The sequence below is a fragment of the Leptinotarsa decemlineata genome, unplaced genomic scaffold, assembly GCF_025532065.1.
Source record: "Leptinotarsa decemlineata unplaced genomic scaffold, Ldec_3_MD MMD2_tig00026282_RagTag_RagTag, whole genome shotgun sequence".
Taxonomy (NCBI): domain Eukaryota; kingdom Metazoa; phylum Arthropoda; class Insecta; order Coleoptera; family Chrysomelidae; genus Leptinotarsa; species Leptinotarsa decemlineata.
In genome coordinates this window covers 17391981-17404461 of record NW_027412668.1, presented here as the reverse complement: position 1 = coordinate 17404461, position 12481 = coordinate 17391981, and the positions used below count along the sequence as shown (strand labels likewise).

The following is a 12481-nucleotide window of genomic DNA, read 5'->3' as shown; positions in this document are numbered from 1 at the left end:
GAGGTCATTGAAGCAATCCGTAAGGGTTGGGTTTCTTACCAGTGACCAAAAATTATATATTCTAAAGGAAATGTATTTAGCAACCTCTGTCAACTTGTATAATCCCAAAAAAACGATTCATACTAACGAATAGTATTATATCGTCAAACTTCTATGAGACATAATAGTTGTCCATCAATTATAGAATATTTTTCACAAACTACACCTAACGATTTGATCTTCATCTACATTATTTTCGCCATCACAGTAGCTTCTTCGTAGTGAATGACAAACTGAAAGATTTTATGACCAACTTGATTTTTAGTGCATCATTAAGTAACTAATTTTTAGAAAACTACTTTTGAATACTAGATAGTTATTTTTACTTTCTCAATAAAACAACTTCATAACAATTTCAATGAAGGTGTCTTGAAAATATGGATTGCAGACTTTGTGATTCACTTTATAATTTTTGTTTAATCATACTGTTGTACTTTCAGACATAAACAACCTTCTCAAAAATATATAAACTATGTATCACTTGTGACTATTATTTGAATTATTCAGATTTTGCAGAAAAACATAAATTTGTGGTTTAGTTTGTATTGACAACATTAGTGAAAATAGGCAAAAATAAAATTTATTTCAAGCTACTTAAACTTTTTATATGTGCTAAAAATAACTTTATCTCACTTTTGTAGTTTTTTTTGAGAGAAAATTTATATTTGACAAATAATAACTATTTTCTCTTCATTTCTCATCTCAATTCAATCAAAAACTGATGATGAAGTCAAATTTCTAATGAAGCTATTAAAAAATCCCATATGATTCGGACTTTTCTGGACACGCAGGATTCATTGATTACCATTCGAATTTGTTAATAAGGTTTCTTGTTATGAATCAACAGAATCATCTGAACTAACATATTTGCACTGAGAGAGCTGTGTTTAATTGAAGCTATTAAAAAATCCCATATAATTCGGACTTCACTGGACAAGCAGTATTCATTAATTAATATTCGAATTTATTAATCAGATTTCTTTATATGAAGCAACAGAATCATCCGGACTAGCATATTTGTACTGGGAGAGCTTTGTTTAATTGAAGCTATTAAAAAATTCCATATAATTTGGACCTTACTGGACACGCGGTATTCATTAATCAACATTTGAATTCATGAATCAGGTTTCTTTTAATTAAGCAACAGAATCATCTGGACAAGTATATTTACACTGAGAGAGCTTTGTGTAATTGAAGCTATTAAAAAATCCCATATAATTCGGACTTCACTAAACGAGTAGTATTCATTAATTAACATTCGAATTCATTGATTAGGTTTCTCTATATGAAGCAACATAATCATCTGGATTAGCATATTTGTACAGGGAGAGCTTTGTTTAATTGAAGCTATTAAAAAATCGCATATAATTTGGACTTTACTGGACACGCGGTATTCATTAATCAACATGTGAATTTATGAATGAGGTTTCTTTTTATTAAGCAACAGAATCATCATCTGGACTAGTATATCTACACTGAGAGAGCTTTGTGTAATTGAAGCTATTAAATTCGGACTTCACTAGACAAGCAGTATTCATTAATTAACATTTGAATTTATGAATCTGTTTTTTTTATGAAGCAACAGAATCATCTAGACTATCATAATTGTACTGGGAGAGCTTTGTGTAATTGAAGCTATAAAAAATCGCATATAATTTGGACTTTACTGGACACGCGGTATTCATTAATCAACATTTGAATATGTGAATCAGGTTTCTTTTTATTAAGCAACATAATCATCTGGACTAGTATATTTACACTGAGAGAGCTTTGTGTAATTGAAGCTATTAAAAAATCCCATATAATTCGGACTTCACTAAACGAGTAGTATTCATTAATTAACATTCGAATTCATTGATTAGGTTTCTCTATATGAAGCAACATAATCATCTGGATTAGCATATTTGTACAGGGAGAGCTTTGTTTAATTGAAGCTATTAAAAAATCGCATATAATTTGGACTTTACTGGACACGCGGTATTCATTAATCAACATGTGAATTTATGAATGAGGTTTCTTTTTATTAAGCAACAGAATCATCATCTGGACTAGTATATCTACACTGAGAGAGCTTTGTGTAATTGAAGCTATTAAATTCGGACTTCACTAGACAAGCAGTATTCATTAATTAACATTTGAATTTATGAATCTGTTTTTTTTATGAAGCAACAGAATCATCTAGACTATCATAATTGTACTGGGAGAGCTTTGTGTAATTGAAGCTATAAAAAATCGCATATAATTTGGACTTTACTGGACACGCGGTATTCATTAATCAACATTTGAATATGTGAATCAGGTTTCTTTTTATTAAGCAACATAATCATCTGGACTAGTATATTTACACTGAGAGAGCTTTGTGTAATTGAAGCTATTAAAAAATCCCATATAATTCGGACTTCACTAAACGAGTAGTATTCATTAATTAACATTCGAATTCATTGATTAGGTTTCTCTATATGAAGCAACATAATCATCAGGATTAGCATATTTGTATAATTTGGACTTTACTGGACACGCGGTATTCATTAATCAACATGTGAATTTATGAATCAGGTTTCTTTTTATTAAGCAACAGAATCATCATCTGGACTAGTATATCTATACTGAGAGAGCTTTGTGTAATTGAAGTTATTAAATTTGGACTTCACTAGACAAGCAGTATTCATTAATCAACATTCGAATTTATGAATCTGGTTTCTTTTTTATGAAGCAACAGAATCATCTAGACTAGCATATTTGTACTTGTAGAGCTTTGTGTAATTGAAACTATAAAAAATCGCATATAATATGGACTTTACTGGACACGCGGTATTCATTAATCAACATTTGAATATGTGAATCAGGTTTCTTTTTATTAAGCAACATAATCATCTGGACTAGTATATTTACACTGAGAGAGCTTTGTGTAATTGAAGCTATTAAAAAATCCCATATAATTCGGACTTCACTAGACAAGCAGTATTCATTTATTAACATTCAAATTTATGAATCTGGTTTCTTTTTTATGAAGGAAAAGAATCTTCTGGACTAGTATATTTGTACTGAGAGAGCTTTGTGTAATTGAAGCTATTAAAAAATCCCATTTGGACTTTACTGGACACGCAATATTTATTGATCAACATTTGAATATGTGAATCGGGTTTCTTTTTATTAAGCAACAGAATCATCCGGACTAGCATATTTGCACTGAGAGAGCTTTGTGTAATTTTAATGCATGAAATATAACTTTCGGATGTCAAAGTCCTTTTTTAAAAATTAATTTTATTAACAAAAATTGATGTTAACAGTATGAGAGCAAAATTATAACTGAATTACAAAAGTATTCTTCCCATGAAGATAAGAATGCTTGCACATCAGTTTCCCAGAATCGCGAGATTCTGCTTCAGCATGGTCAGCGGTTCACATGGGAACGGGCGATATAATTCCTCCCCCCGAAGATTCAACGTAGGAGGGTCAGCGAGGAAGTTGAACCCTAGACATCTCGATATCTTGACTTGGTTTGGATGGTCCATTGGTTTTGCACCCTCTGAAGCCAATCTTCTTGTGCAGTAGGTACAAACAGATTGATACTAGGACCAAGTAGATAAACATCGTCCAAAAACTTGGGATATGTGCTACGTCTTTGAAAGATATAATCGGTTCGTTTTCCATTATTGCGGTTTTTATTGAATGAAGTTCATCCAGGTTCAGGTCATCAAGTTGGATCCCTATTGATTTGGGTGGCTCTGGCTTCCCTTCTTCCAAGTCTGGTAAGATGATTGGTTGACTATTGGTAACTTGGTGATCGTTGGTTATGATTTGGTTGCCACAGGATAACTGGCATCCAATTGGAATGTCGAATAGATAACTTCCAGGTAGTAGGTTCTCGATTTCGTTCTGGTTCTGGCACTTGAGTTTGGTAGTTTGTTGAGCCGGTAGGAGGACAACCCATTTGTTTGAGTTGTCTAGTTGTCTAATGGCTGGTCTCGATAAATGTATGACAGTCTGCTTACAAGTGGAGGTGTTCTGGACATTGAGTAGCTGGATTTCGCATGGATTGTCTTCTGTCAGCTCTCTGATGTTGGTGGATGGGCAGATATAGGTTCGATGGGAGATCTCCAAACAAAGATCGCTCAAGAATGCATAGAATTTTTCGTTTTTTGTCAAATATTTGTTTTGAGGTATAACAGCCTTAAACTGACCCTTAGTTAATATCGGAATAGAAAATAGGTGATAGTAATCGAAATTTGATGGATGGGTAATTGGAATATGCAAGATATAGGTTATTCTGAAATTTGATATATAGCTTTTGAGGCTAATAATTTTTTCATAAAGCAAAGTATTCTCGAAACTTATTTCAATTGGTAGTTGGTCTTTCTCAACAATTTTATTCAATTTTTGCAGTTCTTTGAACAAATCTTTTGTTTTTATAATACTAGGATGAAGAATGTTCAGTCTAGAAAATTGTATTGAGTTTTCAACATCTTGCAAAATTGAATTTATGATTTCAAATGTATTGATTATCTGATTCAAGATGTCTTTAATAAACATAGAGTTTTCTTTATACGTTTGATTTTCAACAATTTTCGCTATTTGATTAATTTTTGATTCCAAAAGCCTTTCGTTATGTTTCACTTGCTGAACTGTACTATTGAACTGATCAATTAATGAGATTGAGAGTGAGTTTTGCTTCTTGATATTCGTTACTAGATTATTTTGATTATCTTGTAATTCTTTGATCAGGCGGTCATATTTTTCACCATCGTTGGAATCTAAATTTCCTGTGATCGACTTGAAAATGGATCCAATTCCGTTTATAAGACCGCGCTTTGTTCTAAGTGGATGTGGTAAAATATTGTTGAGTCTATCAGTCACCTCCTTTTCCGAAAATTCTAATATTTTTAAATAGTTAGATGTGTCCCATGAGTAGTCTTTGTGACTGCCTACAAGTGTCCTTACATTTTTTGAATGGAATTTCAGTTTATTTACCTCCACGATTATTGGATTTAAATCATAATAATGAATAAGTGAATATGCGTGCGTTTCGACTTTGGCTGTTCCAAGTTTGAGAGGAATAAGTCCTGGATTGTTCTTTAGGTTTTGTTTAGATATATTTTCCTGGAGTCCGAGAGTTCCAGATAATCTGAAAAATTAATCAATTTTCAATGGGAGATGGGTATTTTTTGAGGGGACGTTTTAAATTGTCCATGTGAATTTTTTGTTGGTTTTCTGTAGAAACTGTTTTCATTGTATGATCGACCGTTTTGATTTGAGTTGGTTTTTGAAATTTATTTGCATCCTTCTGCCTAATATGTTTTTTCACGTAAACTTTTTGTTTGGTTTTGAATACAATGGGATCATCGCGTTTTTTATTTTCTCGTTCTACTATCTTTTCCTTTTGCTTTATTAGATCCGAGTTTATTTTGGAATAGAGGAGTTTCGATCGTTCCTTGTGATCATTGGTGTAATCATTTAGTAATTTCCGATCAATATCAATATTGAAAGGATCATTGGTTGAAATGTGACCACTTATGATGTCAATTGGCTTGAGTTTTGTGACCGAATGTATAGAGTGGTTGTATGCCAAAATTGCATACAACATTTTCATTTTTGGAGGGGTTTTCAAAAATCCTCTAGTGTTGAGTAGACGAATGTGTTCTAGAATGGTAGAATGGAACCGTTCTATCATTCCATTGGATTGAGGATGGTGTGGTGATGTGAAATGAATTTCGATTTTGTGTAAAGCCAGGAGTTCCGAAATGAGAAAGTTATTGAATTCGGTACCGTTGTCAACGATAATTCGTTTGGGGATACCATGATGAGAAAAAAATTGAATGAGGTTGTCGGCTATTTCCGTACCTGTCAAGGAGTTGACTAGGTATGCCTGTGCGTACTTTGAAAAACTGTCTATGATTGTGAGAAATTTTCTACTTTCGATAGTGAATGTATCCATATGTACGATTTCGAAAGGTTTGGTTGCTGAAGGGGTGATGTTGAGCTTCATTTTGATGGGGTTTCGCTCATATTTGCTTTGTTGGCAAATAAGGCATTGATTAATATATGTTATGTTCGGCCAGTAATGTTTTTCCTTAATTCTTGCGAAAGTTTCGTCAACACCGCGGTGGTTTGACTTACCTTCATGGTGGTTTTTGATAATTTCTTGAACGTCTTCTTTTTTTGTAACGTCCAGAAGCTTTTTGGTACACCTTTTGAATTTTATAGAGGGCCACTTGAAATATTTTTGAATTGTTGCCGAAAATGGTTCATAAAGTTCGGGGTTTTCAAAATAGACATGGTACTGCACTCCTGGGGCGACATATTCTTTGATAAAATTCAAAATATCGTTTTCTGTATTATTTTGCGATATTTGTACATGAATTCTCATCTTTTTCTCGAACAGAATGGTGGTTTTAGGTTTGGCCGGAGAATGGAGAACTGAGCTTACAATCAACTGATTGAGCCCTAGGTTCACGGCACACTGCGCTATTGGAATTGTTACAACAGGGTTCTGTTCAGCATTTGAGTGAATGGTGTCATCTTCAAGGTTTTCGCGTTCTGGTAGGGGTTCATCTTCTATTTGTTCGATATTAGGTTGCAATGGTGAAGAAATGTCATTTCTTCCATTACCTGTGGAAGGTAATTCATTGTCTTCGTGTATTCTGGGTTCTGGTAGGGGTTCATCTCCTGTACGTTCGGTATCAGGTTGAACTTGTAAAGAAAGATTGTCGTTTTCTGTGTGACTTTTCGGAGGTAACTCGTTGTCCGTATTATTTACATGCATTTCGTTAGGAGGAATCATGATGGGGGAATATTCAGTGTCCAGATTGGGTTCTCCAATCATCAAAATATCGGAAGAGGGTTGATAATCCGGGGTTTCAAGGCAACGACTTACTGGGTTTCCTTGACCACTGAAAGTGACACCTTGATTTGTTAGACGTTGTGATTCGTCTAGTATGTCATCCAATTCCTCCCAAAAGGTTTTGGTGTCCTTAGTGTGGATTTCGACACGGGATAAAGCATCGGCGTTGGTGTTCAACTTGCCTTTTTTGTAGATTATGGTATAATCGTATTCCTCTAGTTTGATCCGCCATCTCAGCAATTTTGAGTTGGGGTCCTTCAGAGAGAATAACCACTGAAGGGGTTTGTGGTCAGTGACTATATTGAACTTTCGTCCAAAGAGATATGGGCGGAAGTATTTGGTAGCCCATACGATCGCGAGAAGCTCTTTCTCAATGACTGAGTAATTTTGCTCAGAGTCATTCAGGGTCCGAGATGCGTATGCAACTGGAAGGTCTTGGCCTATAGGGCCTTGAGAAAGGACAGCTCCTAGGGCGAATTTACTTGCGTCCGTGGTGAGATTAAAAGGTTTAGAAAAGTCGGGGTACTGCAAAATCGGATCATTGATTAACAGGTTTTTGCAGGTATTGAAACATTCCAAAAACTCTGCATTATGTTCAATTTTTGCGCCTTTCTTCAGGCATTTGGTTAATGGTTTCGTTAGTCTAGCGAAATTATTGATAAAGCGTCGATAGTAACCTAACAAACCCAAGAATCCTTTGATCTGTTTGGTGGTTTTTGGGACGGGGAAATTTTTGATGGCTGTGATTTTATCTGGATTCGGCTTGACACCTTCGGGAGTCACGACGTGTCCCAGATAGGCTACTTCCTTTCGTAGGAATTCCGATTTATCCAGCTGAATTTTGAAATTTGAGCTTCTCAGCTTGTTGAAGACAGATTTAAGGCTCTCAAGGTGTTCTTGGAGGGAAGTCGAGAAGATAATAATATCGTCGAGGTATACCAAGCACTTTTCGTTCTGGATACCACGAAGGATATTATCCATTACGCGCTGAAAGGTAGCTGGCGCGTTTTTCAAACCAAATGGCATTCTCAGGTACTCATAATGGCCATGTTCCGTATTGAAAGCTGTTTTTTCAATATCGTCCTCTTCCATTTCAATTTGATGGAAGCCACTGGCCAGGTCGAGTGTTGTGAAATACTGGCATTTTCCCAGTTTGTCCAGAAGATCTGTGATGTTAGGTAAAGGGTATTTGTCATCTATCGTTTTCTCATTGAGCTTGCGATAGTCAACAACAACCCTCCATTTTTGCTTCCCAGAAGCATCGACCTTTTTGGGTACCACCCAAATTGGCGATGACCAAGGAGAATTGCTTGGCCGAATAATTTTCTGGTCGAGCATTTTTTTGATCTGATTTTCGACTTCTTGCTTGTGTATGAATGGGTACCGGTATGATTTTGTATACACCGGTATTTCATCAGATGTTCTAATTTGGTGCTTTACACGGCTCGTAAAAGTCAGCGGGGTATTTTCATAATAAAATATGTCAGAGAATTCTTTGCACAGCGAAAGTATCTTAGATCTTTCCTCGTCATTCAAATGGTCACATCGAATTTTTGAAAAATCTAAATTTTGCTTAGGGGAATCATCAAAATTATGAAAATCGATTTTTTGAATTTCGTTCTTATCAAATTTTTCAACAGCGATTGGTTCTGAAAAATTCAGGGTTACTGGTTTGGTGGTGTTGTTCAAAATTGTAGTGAGAGCTCTACCTTTATTTGCAACAGTAAGACACTCTGGCAATTCACAATTATGGAAGCGTTGGTGAGGTATTATTATTTCACCATTCTGAATTGATGTTTTGACCTGTATCACTTGCTCAGATCTTGGAGCAATCGTAATTAAATTGAGATCGCTTTTTGTTTTTTGAAACTTCAGTTTTATTTTCGCATAAGGAGTGATAAGATAGCCATTACCAAAATCTAGGTTAGCTTGTAAAAGTTTTAAATTGTCAAGACCAATTAATCCTTTGAAAATGTCATGAAATTTGAAAAGGAAAAATTTTAAATGTTTTTGTTGTGGCAAATTGAATAATTTTGAAGCAGGCATAGATGCGCTATATTTATGAGCTGATTTTTGGAAAACTGTGGAAACAATAAACGGGTCGTATTTAATCAGATTTGGAAACAGTTTTTGAGCAATTTCTGGATCTATAAAAGATTTCGTGGAGCCTGAATCAATGAGAAATTTTGCGTCATATTCCGGAAATGTTATATATGATAATTCGCTAGAACTAGAATTATTGAAAGAAATGATTTGCGGAACTAGGTTTGATTGTTCGTGGTTGGCATTTCCTGAAAATTTACCTCGGAATTGACAAAGTTACTTTCCTGATTTTCATTTTCGCAGTATAGAAATTCGTCATAATGTTCGTTATAATCTTCTTCAGCGTAATATTCGTGTTCGCTATAATTTGGTTCATTTTGAGTGTCACTAACTACCGTATTAAATAATTCTTCTGATATAAAATTTCTTTGGGGTTGGTTTTGAAATGAGTTTGAGGGACCTGATCGATAATTAGGAGCGTTTCTTGTCGAAACACTCATTGGTACTGGTTTATTTGTTTGATATGTATTTCTGGTGGATACACTCATGGGTGTAGGTTTTGTGAAGTTCTGATTCTGATTGGGCCTGAAAACATTTCTGTTTTGAAATGGTTGTCTAAAAACTTGCGCGTTGGTAAAGAATTTTTGGGGTTGGCTTGGTGCTCGTGGCTGAATTGGTATTGGTTGTGAAGGAAATTGATTTTGCTGTCTGAAAAAGTTATTTGGTGTACTATAATTATTGACAGGAGAAGAATTTGGCTGTCTGATCTGAATTGGTGTTCTAGAAGGTTGAAAGTTTGGTCTAAATGTATTCTTATTTGAGAAATTTTGGAAGTAATGTACATTGTCTTCCTGTAAAACAAACTGCAATGCTTCACTGAGAGATTTGGGTTGCATACAACGTATTGTAGTACCCAAGGGTTCCTTGAGCCCAGAAAGAAAGGTTTTCAATGCCAAATTGCTATATAAATCTCTTTTACACCTTTTAGATTCTTGTGTGATTTCGTGAACGTGGATATAATTGCACAATAGGTTCAATATATTTAAACACCTATCATAGAACTGTTGAGGCTTTTCATTAGGGGATTGCCTAAGCATAACCATGTCTCTGTTTAGGCAAGTTTCATCCCTTTGATCGGCAAAGTTTCTGGTTAATGTATCTTTGAGTTCTCTCCAATTTGAAACATTCTGTATATTGGCTACTACTTTAGCATTGCCTGATAATTTTGAAATGAGACAGTTCAGCAAATAAACATTTTGAAAGCTTGTCGGCTCAGCCACATTGTAAAAAGTATTAATTATTGAATCACAAACTGCTAGATATCTATTTAAATCATTAGGGTTGCCGTCGAATTCGGGCACACACCTAAGGTATTCTGAGTTGAATTGATTAGCCATTATTATATTTGAACTACTAGAAGAATTAGGCAAAGAAACTGAAGAGTCAGCTGAAGGGTTTTCGTTATTCAAATTTAACTTTCCAAGAATTTGAGATAAGTTATCAATAGACATTTAAAAATTACGACTTACATTAAAATTGTAAGAACTTTGAGCATCCTTTATAAGGTAGACGACTGGTTCCTCGATTTTTGATTTCCAGAAAGACTTCCTTGCGAGACTGGACGATTCTGTTCCACTCCCCGATGATCTGCCTTTTGAGGGTAGCTAAAGGTCCACGATGGATTGGGTTTCTTGAGGTTTGAAGAGCCACTCCTTCACAAACACCTCCACAAGACAAAACAACAAGTTCGATACCCGATAAATCGTTGAAACGAAAACTGCACGTTCGATACGTTCAATTTCGAGTATCCTACCGACTGCGCCAAATATAACTTTCGGATGTCAAAGTCCTTTTTTAAAAATTAATTTTATTAACAAAAATTGATGTTAACAGTATGAGAGCATAATTATAACTGAATTACAAAAGTATTCTTCCCATGAAGATAAGAATGCTTGCACATCAGTTTCCCAGAATCGCGAGATTCTGCTTCAGCATGGTCAGCGGTTCACATGGGAACGGGCGATATAATTCATGCTTTCTTTGCATGCGTTCAAATCGACAGTACTTTACAAAAAAACAACGACGTATGACACAAAGCACGAAATGAGACTGAGATTAGGTATATTTTCCGCAATGTGATTTTATTTTCAAGGCGAGATCTGTTTTATAGCATGTGAGTATATTTAAAACACAATTTGTTTCGCTTCAACTATTAAAAGATTATGGGAATTTTCAAACGAATCCAAGAAAAACCGCAAGATTCAAACTACCAACACTGTTACACAATTCATTAAGCCAGGATGTACTCGTAACTGTGATGGAGAAACTGAAAAAATGTGATGGAAAATAGTATGAAGACGCTTTAGGAAGCTACTGTATAGCGAAACACGTGTTGAAATTTAGTGAACTATTAACCTAAAAGAACTGAAAATAAATATACTTTCAGAGACCATTTTTCAGTTTGCTGTAAGTTTTGTTAGGTTCTGATATCATACATCTGACATGTATTCATCATAAACTTATAATATATTTTTTGTTTCGACATACAGTGTGTCCGCAAAGTATGGAATAAATTCGATATTTCCAAAACCAAAGGTCGTTTTACAAAAACCTGAAACATGTTGATTTTGGATTTTAATATTCTACATTCAACAATAAAACTTCATTATACAGGGTGATCCATATTAATGTGATGACGTCATCGGTATTTTTTTTAAATGCAACACCCTGTATTTGGTGTCAGTTTAAGATAATCCGTAACGAGTTGATTCCGAAAAGGTGTGATACTTGGGGTCTGTCTTTGATCCTTAGGAGAATAGGATCTCCATCAGTCTTCAAGAGTGATGAAAGAGTACACGTATGCTGTAGGTATGGCATCCATGACGTACAACGATCCATTTCGAAAACTAACCTCAAGGATGAACAACGCCACTGTCTCCGCAGCATCAGCACAATCTTCGATATATCCAGTAATCGGAACTATCGGTGAAGAACAAAGTTGCTACTACAAATATGTTTGCAGGTCCAATCCTACTCTACTTCTTTGGACTGATGAACTGGACTCGAAAGGAGTTGTATGAATTCGGCGTAAATATCCCCCGACAGGAAGGCTGTGGATTTTTGAGTTCACAGTGCCTATATAACAAAATGGTACTGGATGGCCTATTAAGCCATCAGCAGCTCATTTTTCAGTTTGCTGTAAGTTTTGTTAGGTTCTGATATCATACATCTGACATGTATTCATCATAAACTTATAATATATTTTTTGTTTTGACATACAGTGTGTCCGCAAAGTATGGAATAAATTCGATATTTCCAAAACCAGAGGTCGTTTTACAAAAACCTGAAACATGTTGTTTTTTGATTTTAATATTCTACATTCAACAATAAAACTTCATTATACAGGGTGATCCATATTAATGTGATGACGTCATCGACACCCTGTATTTGGTGTCAGTTTAAGATAATCCGTAACGAGTTGATTCCGAAAAGGTATGATACTTGGGGTCTGTCTTTGATCCTTAGGAGAATAGGATCTCCATCAGTCTTCAAGAGTGA

The 12481-nt window shown here is 35.0% G+C and overlaps 2 protein-coding genes across 2 annotated transcripts in view; both read right to left on the bottom strand.

Moving 5' to 3' along the window:
- The window catches only part of LOC111511495 (uncharacterized), a 44183-nt gene that overhangs the window by 29244 nt on the left and 2458 nt on the right, over nt 1-12481 (bottom strand). The gene's annotated exons all lie outside the window — the stretch shown is intronic.
- Nucleotides 3284-10946, bottom strand: LOC141484698 (uncharacterized). The gene is made up of 2 exons (XM_074179937.1): nt 10453-10946; nt 3284-5164 (listed from the first exon to the last, which is right to left on the bottom strand). The coding sequence occupies exons 1-2, from the start codon at nt 10476-10478 to the stop codon at nt 3496-3498; spliced, it is 1695 nt and encodes a 564-aa protein (XP_074036038.1). The 5' UTR covers nt 10479-10946; the 3' UTR covers nt 3284-3495.

Coding starts and splice junctions, on each gene's coding strand:
- LOC141484698 (XM_074179937.1), bottom strand. CDS start 10,478: ATGCTCAAAGTTCTTACAATTTTAAT. Junction 5,165..10,452: donor AAAGTTCTTACAATTTTAAT/GTAAGTCGTAAT, acceptor TTAATTTTTCAG/ATTATCTGGAACTCTCGGAC.